At 38.2% G+C, this 15,079-nt stretch overlaps 1 protein-coding gene across 3 annotated transcripts in view; it reads left to right on the plus strand.

Annotated features, from left to right (window-relative positions):
- The window catches only part of GABRB3 (gamma-aminobutyric acid type A receptor subunit beta3), a 216,423-nt gene extending 202,628 nt beyond the window's left edge, over positions 1–13,795 (plus strand). For all 3 annotated transcript variants that reach the window (XM_041751216.1, XM_041751215.1, XM_041751218.1), the window contains 2 exons: positions 4,280–4,524; positions 13,312–13,795. In XM_041751216.1, the coding sequence (XP_041607150.1) occupies positions 4,280–4,524; positions 13,312–13,653 (587 nt within the window). In that variant the 3' untranslated portion in view covers positions 13,654–13,795. The remainder of the gene's footprint in view (positions 1–4,279; positions 4,525–13,311) is intronic.
- The last annotated feature ends 1,284 nt before the right edge of the window (positions 13,796–15,079 follow it).

A 15,079-nucleotide genomic window follows, 5' to 3' on the forward strand; every position in this document is an offset into this window, starting at 1 on the left:
TTTTAATACAGTTAATCTGACTCCCGGGTTCTTCCCCTTAACTGCTACAGGTGATTCCTATGGTGTCAATAACAGTACATGCAAGAGTTATTTTATCTATTACATTCCAAAAAATCAAGGATTAAAAATTAAAAAACTAAGCAAGAATTATTATTATTATTATTATTATTATTATTATTATTATTATTATCAAGGGATCCCAGAATCTTTAAAATGCTAATGTGCTCTGTGCGTCTTTAAGAAGATATGGCCATGACTTGGGGGCTTTTTAATTGGAGAAATCCTTCTCCCCCATCCCCGTTCCACCTGTTCTGTCTTGTACCACGCCTTTTAAAATGCTTTGAGTGCTGTTACCAGCATCCTTCCTGAATAACTGTACCATGATGACTACACCTCATTTCTAAATGAGATCTTAGAGGTATAGGTCTATGCAGAGGGGTGTTCAGCAAAGACATTCATGGAGTACCCTCTCTGGCTCAGGGCTCTTTTGGACCTACAGCTGTCTGAGGTTGTCTCTCTATTGAGAACGGAAACACTGGTCCTTCAGAAAGCTGTGTCGCATTAATGTTCTCTTTGCTTCAGGGTTTTCTGCTTCTAATGATCAGGGGCTGATGCCCAGATCTGTTGAACTGTTAGTGTTACAAGCCATGAGACTGCAAAGTTCAAAGTTGTAATTAGATGGTCTTCCTCAAAACCCTGAAGTCCACTTATCAGTGAATAATAGTACTGGCCTTTTTAAAAGGGAAAATTTAAACTAATTTAGGCCACATTATTTTGATCACAAACAAGAGAAATAAAGTATCTTTTGATTAAATCATGCAAATTATATTTTTATTTCATAGTCATCTTCACAAATGCAGTTTTTTTCAAATACAATATTTTATTAGCATAATCTAAATAAATAATTTGATGCTAACAATTAGTAGAAATATTGAACCGATTGATCAGTATACAAAGAACATGGAAAGCACCATTCAGTCATCTCCTGTACTGCAGTTGGATGGGTTCCCTTAGAAGGCAGAAGTTCAAAGCAAGACTGTGGCTGTAGTTCTCTTGCCAGAAAACTGGAAGCTACTAAATAATTTCTTTTTCTGTAATGATAATAATAAATATGATTATTAGTTGTTATTAGTGTTAACAATGCCAGTTACCATTTATTGAGATATCACCAGTGGTTGTCAGGCATCACATTTAGACTTCACAACAGCTCTAGACAATGGTGGGGACCCATCAGAGCTCAGATCATGCTTCTGGGAAGTGGCAGAGCTAGGCTTTTGGCCTGGACCATGTGGCTATACCATCCAGGTCTGCGAATCACTACAATACAGCATCATTCACAATATTTAGATAGGAAGAAAAATGATACAAAGAATTAGTAAATGCACTGGCTTTTTAAACTTAGAGTTCATGTGAGCCCCAACAAAGCACTCACCCCAAAACCATACTGTTAAGAGAGTCCTTGAGCTGAGCTGATGGGTCTGAGCCAGGGTGCTCTCCCGTTTTCCTCGGGGCTGCTTTTACCAGGCTGAGTGCCAGTGCTGGCTCTTATCCCTGTGTTCCTTCATCCCATTTCCCTGGACATTCACTGAGGCCTGTGTCATTCATATCCACTCAAAACAGTCAGCTGGAGAGCCAAAGCAATAGCTAAACCAATGCGTTCAAGCTTTTCAAATATCTTTGGAAGGAAAAAAATTATGGGAGCAAAAATCACAAAATTTTTGAATAATGGTGAGAACACCTAATTTTGGAAAGTTTACATGGTGTTTTCACATTTATTTGTAAACTCTAATCATCTCATTGCCATTTTCAAATTTTAAAAGTCCCCAGGTGCACATGAATGTTACTTTAAAGGAAAATCTTAAAATATACTGACATTCAATTTCCATATATTCCATAGCTATCATGGTTTGCAGTTACACACAAAAATAGTTCCTCAGTGCCTCAATTCCTTCCTCTACTTTTAATAGCAGTTTAGAGGTGAGTGGAAGGAGAGCACATGCTAGTGACAGAAGCCTGGGCTTTACTCCCTGCCCTCCAGATAGTCCTGAGCCAGTAGAGATCTGTGGTCTGAAGGTTCTCTCTGTGGGACACGCAGGATAAGGATGCCTACCTCCAGCAATAGGATAGGAATCTGGAAGGCATCAAACTAAGATGCTTAGCAAATACAAACCCTCCACTGGAGGTTGGATGAGATCTGGAGGTTCAAAGAAGTGCCTTTGGTGGGATCATATGTAGAGGCAGTATGGGCTCTGCCCTGTCTCTTGTGAACACTGACCTCTCTGGTCTGCACGGTCCCCTAGTCTCAGTGACATTGTGTTTTCAGGTTGTTATGGCTGAGGGACCATAGCTAATGCTCTCACTTTCAAAAGTCTCCATTTTGCAGGAAGGCATGACATAACAACGAAACGGAGGTGTTTCTATTGAGTCCTAGAAGACACAGCGGTAATTGCATTCAGTGGCACCAGTTGAATAGATAGAAAGGAGCTAACCCTTTGGAGCTGTCTTGCTTCCTTGAAACGTCTTAATATTTTAAGAGAGAGCAAGTAAGCTGTAGTAGTTACTGTCCCACAAAAAAAGTGAGCAATCCATATCCTTCCTGCATGTGTGGCTTCGCTCAGTTCAACAAACTCTAGTCATGTCACTGGCTAGTCCTCTCCTCTCTATCGCTTCAGATTATCCAATATGAAATATTTGTATAGCAAAAAAAGTAGAATTGCAATATATGGTCCATGTGTGCTTTTAGCGACTAGACTTAACTCTGCTAGGAAAACAGATCATTCACACACTACTATCATCTAGACAAGTCAACATAATGACTTTTTTAAAAAGGATCTGGTCAGCCCCCAGAGTATGGTGAGATTCTGTAGTTTGAATAAAATCATTTGGCCTTGACTTTACCAAGCATATTTTGAGAAGCTGGTATAGACTCTTAGTTGAGGAGGGAAAGGACTCTGAGATAGTCTGTCCTCAGGAGCTTCCCTGAAGTACTGAAGTAATAAGTTCCCTGAACTTCCCTGAAGTTTTTTCATAAAAAAAAAAAAAACAATTTTAATTATAATTCATTGATGTATGAAGAGTGGTTTACAATTAAATAACACTTTTGATTTTCATAGTTGAGTTTTTCTCATACTAATGTTGATTACTTTTCCAGTTCGTTTTTCAGAAATGAATTGTGCAACTTGATGAACATGCATACATTTTTATATTTTTGGAGGAGAGGGAAAAAAAGGCAAAAACCAGTTAAAAAAAGCAAATATACTTATTACATCTTAAAGATTTATACTTTACATGAAAGAAAATACCAAGACAATTGTTCTTTAAGAAATATACAATTCTAACATAGTTGTGCAATATATACATTTTTATTTTGACTTTATCTGCCAAAATAAACCTGGTACAGATGAAACCATCTTTTTATATTTACATATGGATACATTTTCATTATTTAAGGTTTAAAGTTATTTTAAACTTTACCCTCATGTTTATCTTTTACCTCTAGATGTTTAGTCTCTAAAATTGTTTAAAATGGATCTGCATTAATGTACATGAAGGGCAGAGTCCTAAATAGTCATGGATGCAGGTATTTTCTGTGTGCAAACTGAAATAGCAAAGATGGGCCAGGGTGCTCAGTTTGAGGGATCTTGCTTTCTATTTAATGTCTTAACTGATGAGATTTTAAATATATTAACTTATAGCTGTATATCAGAATAGATAAATACATGAGCTCAGGACTGGATCATGTTCACTAACAGTTTTAAAAATCATTGCCTCATCCCCCTTGTTCATAAAGTATTGTAGTAAGAATTGTTTTCTTGTTGATAAAGTATTGTAGTAAAAATTGTTTTCTTGTAACAAGCAGGCTTACAGAACTCTCACTAATGGCCTTAGAAGATCCTTTTCTTTGATTCTTCATAGATTCATTCTTCTTGGAAGCTTCTCATCCTGACACACAGTGTTTTGTGTTAGTTTCTGGGTTCATTTTCATTTCTTCCAACTTTCCTTTTCCACCTATACATCTCCATATATCCTCAATGCCTTCTCTCTATGAGCCAGGTGCCACTGGGTGGTGTTCCAAGAGGGAGCAGAGATGTCAGCTTCCTGACCTGAGGTGTGACCTGCTGCCCACGCAACACAGTTCATGCTCTATTACTTTATGATTGCCCAGTAATATTCAATCTGTCATCTCCAACTATTTCAAGCTGTTTGATAAATACAAAAGTGAAAAGTGAGGAATGGAGTTGCTAAGCTTCAGCCTCTCACCCTTCTGTTTCTTTTATAGGGATTACAACTGTGCTGACGATGACAACCATCAACACACATCTTCGGGAGACATTGCCCAAAATCCCCTATGTCAAAGCCATTGACATGTACCTCATGGGCTGCTTTGTCTTTGTATTTCTGGCCCTTCTGGAGTATGCCTTTGTCAACTACATTTTCTTTGGAAGAGGCCCTCAAAGGCAGAAGAAGCTTGCAGAAAAGACAGCCAAGGCAAAGAATGACCGTTCCAAGAGTGAAAGCAATCGGGTAGGCCCTCCACCAGCTTGACCACTCACCCATCATTCCTTTCACAGACCCATCCTGCCACCTACCAGTCATCAGTCACTACAGTTACTTATGTGACCTTTAAGTAGGAGTTGTGTGGACTTTTGTTCATAACCTAAAATGTTGCCCCCGGCAAGTCACTGAATTTTATATAAAACCAAAATTAGTGCAGAACCTGGAGAAGCCACAAGCTTCTAGTTTCCTATGAAAAGAACAGATTATGTGAATACCATGTGGGATGTTAGCCCTAAACCTGACATGTAAAAGCATGTTTCCAAAATGTTGCAATATTCCTTTAGTGATAAAATTACAAATTTGATTGTCTAGGATGCCACTGTTCTTTTACAGTGTTAGTAGACCCCTCTCATCCACCCTCTATCTGGCATAGTCCCCAAGGTTCTTAGGGCAAAGCAGGAGCAGTGCTCTGTCCAAGGGATCTCATAGATATGCCCTGGTCCTATCCCCTGCCAGATGTGCTCACAAAAAGTCAGAGCCTGGCAGACCCAGGCTTTAGGAAGCCTTTGGGCTATACACTCTAAAAGAGACCGTAAATTAGGTCCACCCTCTCCAGTCCAGCTTAGCATCCTTACATCCTTCCAGTTACAAAGTGATTTTGCAACTACATGTCATTTCAGTTTATTTTTTAATAATATATGTCATTGCAATTAAACAGTACTTTAATGAAAGGACATTATAGTTTCTATATAATTTCTGTCTTTATCTTTCTACCTCTTGCACTCCATCAAGTTCTCAAAAATATATTTCTCCCTGCTTATGTGCTTGCTCCTATATTTCTTTATTATTTAATTCCTCTTGCTAAATTTACTTATTTCTCAAGTCTGTGGTTTTTCCTTGCCTTCTCTCACGCTCTTAATGCATGTCATGGGTCTGTTCCTTAGAGGAATACAGCAGCTCCTTAAAGTATTTGCTGTGTCCATAGACCACTGGTGGCCCAGAATAGGTTGACAAACATTCATGAATGAATACAGGCAGTTAAATGAATGTAAATGGCTCCCCTCCTTTCAGCAAAACATAAATAGAGTTGGCAGAGAAGCCCAGGATCTGTGAAGAAAATCAGGCTTCCACAAGCAAAATTACCCTGAACTTCTTACTGGAAAATATACTTAGTACCACACTGTTATGTTCCTAAGTAAGTCTGCATCCTACTATGAATATATCCATCCATGAATATGCTTTGGTCACACTATTTCCAAGGAAACTAGAATTCATTACATCATTATTGTTTCCATCACATAGATATGCAGATACATATACAATGCTTTTTTTTTTCCAAATTCCCTCATAACTTAAACAGATTATAAATTTGTTTCCTTTCTTCTAAATGATATGATTTAGAACAGTCAAATTGTTGTGCTACAGAAATACCTTTTAGAGTGTGAAGCTTAAAATTAAAAGCAAAAACAGAAACACCTCTAACATGCACAGAGATAAGTAGGAGAATGTGAAAAATATTTTATGTCAGATATTATATTATAAATCAGGTGTAGAGGAAAATTTATTCACAAGGCCATTTTTATTGTTTCCCTGAAAAATTGATTCTATGTTTTCCCAACAGCTTTGTTAAAGCCTTTAAATGTTCCTATTTTTAAAAATCTGTAATTGTAGATCATCTGTCAAGGTCTGAAGTTGATATACAGGTGCATAGATACTAGTTTTAAAAGCATATTTTATATCCTTAAAAATAAGCATTAAAAATTATCTAACTGGGGAAATTCCTGGGTGGCTCAGTGGTTTAGTGCCTGCCTTTGGCCCAGGGCGCGATCCTGGAGTCCCAGGATCGAGTCCCATGTCGGGTCCTGGCATGGAGCTTGCTTCTCCCTCTGCCTGTGTCTCTGCCTCTCTCTCTCTCTCTCTCTCTCTCTCTCTCTCTCTCTCTCTCTCTCTCTATGTCTATCATGAATAAATAAATAAAATCTTTAAAAAAAACTTAGCAGTCTGTTAAAAAAATTATTTCTGACCCACATCTAAGAATATAGTGATAATTTTTAGATGGGAATGAATTGCCCAAAAAGCTCATGTCATGTGATGTGTATGAGTTAAGGGAAAGTGAGAAAAGAATCACAAACTTCATGCAAAACAGAAATGGTACTATGCACTGGCCAACACCTTCAAGAATTCTTTGTAATTATAATTATTTGGTCATTCACTTTCAGTGATATCTTTCAGGATTGTTAGTGTGGCCATCAACAGCCTCAGGGAACCCCATCTGCTTTATAGATGGGAGCCCTGAAGCTGGGAGGGCTCCACCTGTCCTTGGACTGATGGAGGACACTGGGCTGGTCACAGGGATTTGTTCTGCCATAATCTTTCTGAGGTCACCTTTGTTATTTTATAAGGGATGTCAGAGTGGTAACCTCAGGGGCTCTGCAGGCCAGCAAGGGGGATCTGTGCCACCAATGACTATCTTTGGGATGATGGTGTTATTGACCTTACTATAAAATCTTAAGTATATTTTCCTTATATTCAGTAGTTTATACTATTTTAACTTAGTGGTTAATGAATGCTCAAAATGTTCACATATTCACTTAGTTTCTCCTCAGACTAGTGGTGCAATGTAAATCATGACTTTACTTTATTTGTGCATGACCTCCTTTGCTTTCCTGAATTTCTTCAGTACTCAAAAGTTAGCCTTTGATTATGGTTCATGTATTATGGTTCCTATCCTTTGATAGTTTTCAACTGACTAATTGATATTTGAATTTCATGAAGTGGCAGAAAGTTGTAACTCCTGCCAAGGAATCAGAGCAGCAGATTTGACAGCATTCCCTTTCTAAAGAATAAGAGTTCTTTCCTCATATGATAAATACTTTTTAAAATTTTTCTAATATAATATTTTACTTACATAGAAGCTTGAAAGTAATTAAAGAATGAATATTGATTAAGTGCCAATCTGGTGACAGATTCTAGAAAAAATGAAAACCCCTTTGTGACATATTCTGCATGAGATGTTTTCCACCTTTGAATATTTGTGCTTGTCAAGGTTATAGAACAGGAAGAAAGACTATATTAAAATCATTTATTCTAATTATAGTAAATATGAGACAAACTTCAAAATGTGAAGTATTCATGAAATGCCTTATTTTTTTTTTCATGAAATGCTTTAAAAAATTCAAGTCGTCATCTGTCATTCTATACAGGGCATTTCAGTCTTGTGTTTCACCAACATTACTTACACCTGTTTTAAGATTTAAATTTAAGATATTCAGAAGATATTAGCATCTTTTGAAGACATATTTGTTTAAAATGTTTGGTTTCTACAATTTAACACATTTTGATAATGCTTTAATTATTTTAGAAAAAATCTCATAATTTTGTTGGAAATTTTCTACACATTGGCTCACTCTTAAGTAAAACTTATGTAACTATATAGAACTGTAAGTCAAAAGCATCCAAACTAATTTACACTAAGCTCTTATTAGCAAATATATGTTGAAGTTCCTTTCAACATTATTTTTTTCACCCACTCTGAAATAGAAATCATGAAAAATAGTATTGGTTCTTGAGACCTATACCTTACATGAGCTGTGTCCTAAAACAGTGGCAAGGTAGTCTTAAATGTCCAAAGTACCCAAGAGCACTATGATTTTGTAAATTACTGATGATATTGGGATTGGTTTCCCTTAAGGTTAGATGTCCTTCACTAGAGTCAAGCACACAGACTTAGATCTCTGCCCTCATGAAGTCTTTCCCCAAATGCAGAGCACTGGCCTCAAGGGACTTGAGAAGACAGGATATTAATTCATACAAATTTGTCATTAATTCTTGAAAAATCAACTCAACATTCATTTGACCTTATTTCTTATATTTTCTCTATTCTCCCTCTGTGCTTTCTAAAATAACTATCATTATCATCTCTTTGCCTTGGATTCTCTCTTTCCAGAATCTCTTTCTTCTTTGTCCACATCTTTCCCTTCTTCAAGACTTAAACCAGATGTTCTTCTCCATGACATTGTCCCTGATTTTTTTTTCTACCTCTGGTTTCCATCATGCCTCTTTCACTCCCTTCTTCAAGAAGTTGGTTTTGTCCATGTTCTCCCAACTCGCATGGCACATGCTTTGCACTTGTGAAATGGCATGTTGCATTGCATGTGGCCACCACGCCTTCTTTGCTAAACAGCATTTGATTCTTTGCATCTACCAAAATATCCACACCATGGCTCAGATGTGGTAAATGCTCATGGAATGTGTGTCCATGAATGAGTGGTATTTGTTATCAGAACACCATGTTCTGCTGAGGTGGTGTCTTTTTTCACTTTAGAAGGAGAAGGTTCTTAAATGCATCTTTTTAAAGCCAGGTGAAGCTAAACATTAGAACCATTGACATTGATCAGAATTAGCCTGTCAGAAAATATTCCCCTCCTTTTCTTTAAAAAAAGACTTGTCTTCATTTTGGTATTTCATTCTACAGTCATTGTTTATAATCTCTAGATTTTAATTAAAGGAGCTTCTCATATGGCACTTTTATAACTAAAAAAGAGACAGTATTGTTGGCATGTATATAAAAATGTGCTTAAGGTTCACTGTACAGTAATTTTTTTAATGTGCTTTTGATTACTTGAAACTCTCACCTGCTAGACCTCTTAAGAGTAAGGATATTTTCTTATTCCCCTACTATGGTCTCTCACCTAGCACAGGGCATGGTACAGAGCAGATATACAGTAGTTTTTTACATGAACAATCCCAAGAGTCTGGACACTTCATGTACATGTCTCCAATGATGTATCTACCTTCTTATGTGGACCACTGGGCTTTTTAACTCATGCTTTTGTTGGATATAAAATATTACATAAAATGGAGAGAACATTTTTTAGAGCTAACTGATGTTTTCTTTTTTTTACCTTTAGGAAAATAATTTCAGTCCTTTGAGATTCTAATTAATATATGGTAAATCGTTTATTATTATTTGTAAGTATGAATTCCACATGACAACTTAAAAAAATCAAGAACCTTCCACCTTTGGTTATTCTCTGACTTGACTTTAGATAAATTTTGTTTTAAATATATCAGCTTGCTATTTAAGAAAGTCTATGTAAAATACTGCTCAGTTAAATAAAATCTAATTGAGCCAATTTGCTAAATGATCTGTTTGTTAAATCTCCTTATATGATAACTTAATCTATTTTTTGTCATGATTCAAAAACAAATATTTAGTGGAGTATTTCCACCTATACACTGCAATGAGCAGTACTAAAATACTCTGATTGACTCTTTCTCTAGAAAAAGATGCCCAAGTGAGCCAGGCAGCTTATTCACCAACCTGTTCTTGCCTATGTGGCATAAAGCATGATGGAAGATGCTGGAGAGAGATAAAGACTACTAAGAGGGCTCTCTTCTCTAGAACCCTGCTTTTAATTTTCCTTTGTATAAAGACCAGTTCAGGTGACCCCATAGTGCTCTCCTCTCTGCTGACTTAGGAGCTAGCTGCCCATAGCTTTCAAAGCAGGTTCAAATCATCCCTTCCCTAGGGATAGTGACTACCAGTGCAGAAGACATGCTCCTGCCCACTCCCTTGCTGGCCTTTCCTTTGTTGCCCCCTCCCTGTTTAGCCATACCTTAATGTGTGTCTCAGGGTTCTCCTTCCACAGCCTTTTCTTACATTGAGAGGCTAACTCCCAAACCACTGGATGCTTCACTGATCCATAAGACAGGCAAACAGACATTTTTTTTTTTTTTTTGGTGAGAGTTTTCCTACTAACCATTCCAGGACAAGAGAACAACAAAAGAAGAGATATAGAACACATGTTCCAAATTCTTACAAAGGTCTAGCATTTCCTGGTACTTTTGAGACATACATCCCATTTGAATTTTTCCCTCTAGTGGATTAAGAAACAAAAACAAAAAGCAGAACTCACATTCTGTTAGTACTGGGTCGCTACCTCCAGGAATGGGACTCCATGAAGGGCCTTCTCCCCAGTATCTGTGGTGTTTTCTTAGTCCATTTGCATTTCCTAGTATCCTCAGGCTGGCTGGCTCCCAATCTAAGGAGACCATAGGTCTTCATAGTCCCTTCCCACTGTGGCGCTGCTCACCCTACAATTCAGAGGCAGCATCACTGAAGAAAACTGAACACAGCCCAGGCTAATGTGTGCCCCACCCACCTGAGCCCCACATGGATGATGTCAGTGTTCTGCAGAGAGCTAGGGAAGGGCCAGGAGGCCAGGTGGGAGCAGAGTGGCAGACTACTGTCTCTCCACTCCTTTCCCACCTTCTTCATTGAGAAGATACAGAAATGAATGATGATGGCAGAGCAGCACTGCTCTGTGGACACAACAGGTTGGGAGTTCTGGGATTTTTTGCAGTGGCCAGAGGGGAGCCTTGCTTACAGCCTCTTGGCATTTTGCCTCCAGACCTAAAGGAAACAGAAGGAGTGGAGTGTACTACCAACAGAGGTCTACCTCCTTACTTCCTCCTCTCAAATGCATCTTCTACTCTTTACTCTGTAGCTTGGGTTGTAGTTCAGAAGAATGTCACTTTTCTACCTAGAAATCACTGTTACTTTTTACTACCTGCAAGGTAAAATTGGCATTCCCTAAATGCAACATAGAGAAACCCTTACTGGCTTGACTCTTCATCAAGGAGTGTATTTTCTTATTTTAAGAAAGAGGGAAATGACAGTGATATGAATGACTATCAACCGTGAGCTTGGCACGTGCCAGGATCCCTTCTCTTCAAAATCCCACTCAGCTAGTTTGCCTTTCTCAAACACTTTAGACATTTTTCGAGCCTTTGTTTATAACATTTTTTTCCTTCTTTTTGCTGAAAAAATCTCTACTCGTTCTTTGAGGCCCAACTCAAATGCATTTTTCCTCTGAAATCTGTCTTTCCTCTTTAGTAGTTTTAATTGCTACCACAATAAATTCTTACAAACGCAGCCACTGAAAAAAAAAAAACACCTAGTTCTGTTGGTCAGAAATCCAGTGCAATGGGGCTTAGCTGGGTTCTCTGCTGAGAGTCTCAGAATGCTGAAATCAGGGTGTCAGTGGGGCTGTGTTCCCTTCTGGAGGCCCTGGGGATAGACCACTCTCAAGGCTGTTACAGGTTGTTGACCACAGTTTCTTGTGATTGTAGGACTGAGACCCTTGTGCTCTGTTAGCTGTCAGCTGGGGCCAGTATTTGCTCCTAGCAAATGCCCCATTTCTTCCTATACTTTACCTGCAGTGCCCTCTCTCAATAGTGAATCCAGTTCTCATGGTGCAAATTCTTCTGCTCTCACCTTCTGCCACATCTTTCACTCTTGCTTCCAGCTGAAGAGTATCTTCTACTTTCTAGGGCTCATGTGATGATATTGGGCTAGCCCACCTGAATAATCCAGGCTAACCACACTATTGTAAAGTTCATAAGCTTAAATATATTTGCAGTGCCCTTTTTGCATGTAAGGTGACATATTCACAGGTCTGGGGAGTAAGGGGTGACATCCTAATGACCATACCTCTCCTTCCCCAAGCATAATTGAACTGTACTCCCAAACCATGGGGTAGATACCCCCAAATCTGTTTTGGTGCCTTTGTGCCAGAGCCTGAGTGGCCCCCAGATTTTTGCAGCCCTTCCTGAGTTTGGGCTACCTCAGTGTCTGGGGGTCACCCCACCTGTGATCTTGGCACTGGTTAGAGGTCTGCACAGGCACCTGCGTTTTCTGAGTTGGGAATCTTCTCTCCCCACCTCACCTTCTTCATATCTAGCATAATGCCTTTAATGAAACTAAGAAATATATAGAAGATGAACACACAAATTAATATGTTATAAATTATTTCTCCACAAAATAACTAATTTTGTGAAAGTTTCATGGAAGAAGCCATAGGCACTTAATCTAGTTCTAGAAGAAAGGGTAGGCTCTCCACAGACAAAGAAGGCAAGGAAGAAAAGATAGGTGGGGAAGCATAAAGCATCCTGGAGAGCAATGAGACCTAGCAGAGTGTAGAATGGGCTGTGTGGCCCTGAGAGGGGTTGGCACTGCTCAGAGAGGGGATTACAGACAACTTAGAAAGGGCTACAGGGGCAGGGGTGTTCCCTTGCCTCAGGCATGCTCCATGGAGGTTTCATGGCAGACCAACATATAAGCAAATAGACCATTGACAGCATCATGAAAGGTGTGAAGCTGTATTTAACACAGAATAAAATGTTATTTTAAAGTTTGACTCCAATGTGGGAGAGAACTGTAGTCTATCTTAAATACAATCCTTAAAAAAGAAGGCCTCACAGACCAGGATTGGGCAAGAAGATCATACTTGGGCAGGAGTCTGTATCTCACCCATCAAAGTCATCAGGAGTGTCCATTCATCACGGGAGTATTTGCTTATTTCTCCACAGTAATGTGAATATCTTTGTAGAGTCAGAAAAGGGGACAAGGTGACTTCTAAAGAAGAATGAGAGAGTATAGTTTCTATGCAATGTCCAGTTGTGAAAAATGATTGAAATACCTAAGTTAACATCTTGAAAGGAATTTGTACTTTAATTTTGTCTTCTGTAAAAACTTGTATCCATAATAGGAAATTTCAATTTTAAAAAGCCCCTTTATTTAACCTAATCTCCTATGTGAGAATTTTTAAATTGGGGAAATAAAATCTCTATAAACTGTAGTTAAGCCTTCAAAATGACATTTTCCATGAAAACAGTGCTGGGTTTGGTGATGTGCAATTTCTCATAATGTATGTGACATGATTGTGTGATATAATTATGTGCTGGGTCTGTATATCAAAATTAGAGTAATGGCATGCTAGCTGTGTAATGATGCATATTTTTTTCAATTAGGTGGATGCTCATGGAAATATTCTATTAACATCACTGGAGGTTCACAATGAAATGAATGAGGTCACAGGCAGTGTTGGTGATACCAGGAATTCAGCACGACCCTTTGACAACTCAGGAATCCAGTACAGGAAACAGAGCATGCCTAGGGAAGGGCATGGGCGACACATGGGGGACAGAAGCATCCCGCACAAGAAGACCCACCTACGGAGGAGGTCTTCACAGCTCAAAATTAAAATCCCTGATCTAACCGATGTGAATGCCATAGACAGATGGTCCAGGATCGTGTTTCCATTCACTTTTTCTCTTTTCAACTTAGTTTACTGGCTGTACTATGTTAACTGAGTGACTGTACTTCATTTTTCAAAGACTTCATTTAACACTGAGTGAAATATTACTCTGCCTGTCAAGTTTTTATACCTGTACACACACAGACACACACACACAGACACACATATATACATACGCAATTGTATATATATGTGAACTTTCTCAGCATATATATAAAATACACGTGTATATGAGGATGTATGTGTATATGTTTATACACACAGGTGTAAGTACCCATGTGTATGTAAAACAAATACACATACATATATACATTTTGCAGCTATGGACAACACAGGATGTATATTAAAGAAAGTCATAGTTTTTTCTTTTTTAATTGAAAGGGACAAGCATCGTCTAAATATTATGCCTTGAGAATGAGGGTGTGAAACACAATATCATCTCAAAATGTGTCGTTTATTATCATAAGTTAGATGTTTTAGTTTAAAAATCAGAAAGATACTCTTAGTTAATCTTCAAAAACTCATACAGTGATATTGCTAGTTTAAAATGAGTCACATACTTCATATCCTTTCTGTTCACTAAGCGAAGGCTTTTCAGCTTTCTTGGTGATGAGATTCGCTTTCATCGGGCATACTTTTTCTGTAGATAAAGTGAGCCACTGGTGTGTGCTCACCTGTCGTCTTAAGCATAGATAGATCCCACATTGATATCTGAACGCCCATCTTTTGAAAACCCATTGGGAATGGATGGCATATCATTGTAAGTACTTTGATGTACAGTATTTTTTTGTTCACTTGGAGTGGATCCAGCTTACCTGTCATGCAGGAACACAGTGGCATGTTTTGGCAATGTTTAGTTGACATTTCAATCACTGAAAATGTGCTCCACATCTTGGATGGATTTCTAGGCCTGATATCTAACAGAAAGCATAGACGTCTCAGGTTATTTGTTACTCTAAGGTAAAACCATCTAGGATGATTTTCCTCCTTGTCTTTATGTTATCAATCACTCTTACAACATTGTATGTTAATATAAAATATATTTGCATAACATGCATATATATGTATATTTACCAAGATTTTATTTCTTAATGCTTGCTATCATGGCAGCATGCGATGTCATATTTTCCTTTACGTGATGTAACTACTTTCTGTTATCTAGAATTAAGATTGAAGCTTAAAACACCTCTACTCTTCAATTTCAGAAACCAAGAAACATCTTCATACCTTTATTTCTGTATCTGATATATTTCATAAGCACATCCAACTACTCCTAGTTTAACTAGGATGTTGCAGGAACATGACCAGTACACACCACGCATCACCTAGTGACCCATGACCGTTCTCTTGAGGCAAAGGAGAGCAACCTGACAACAAACACAGTCACTTTTGGTTCCTTCTGATCCACAGCCTCATCAGTATTTGGACTTTTTAAAGCTCGTAGAAACAAGACAAGGTGCACCGGTTTCATAGACGCAACC

The sequence above is a fragment of the Vulpes lagopus genome, chromosome 4, assembly GCF_018345385.1.
Source record: "Vulpes lagopus strain Blue_001 chromosome 4, ASM1834538v1, whole genome shotgun sequence".
In the NCBI taxonomy this organism is placed as follows: Eukaryota; Metazoa; Chordata; class Mammalia; order Carnivora; family Canidae; genus Vulpes; species Vulpes lagopus.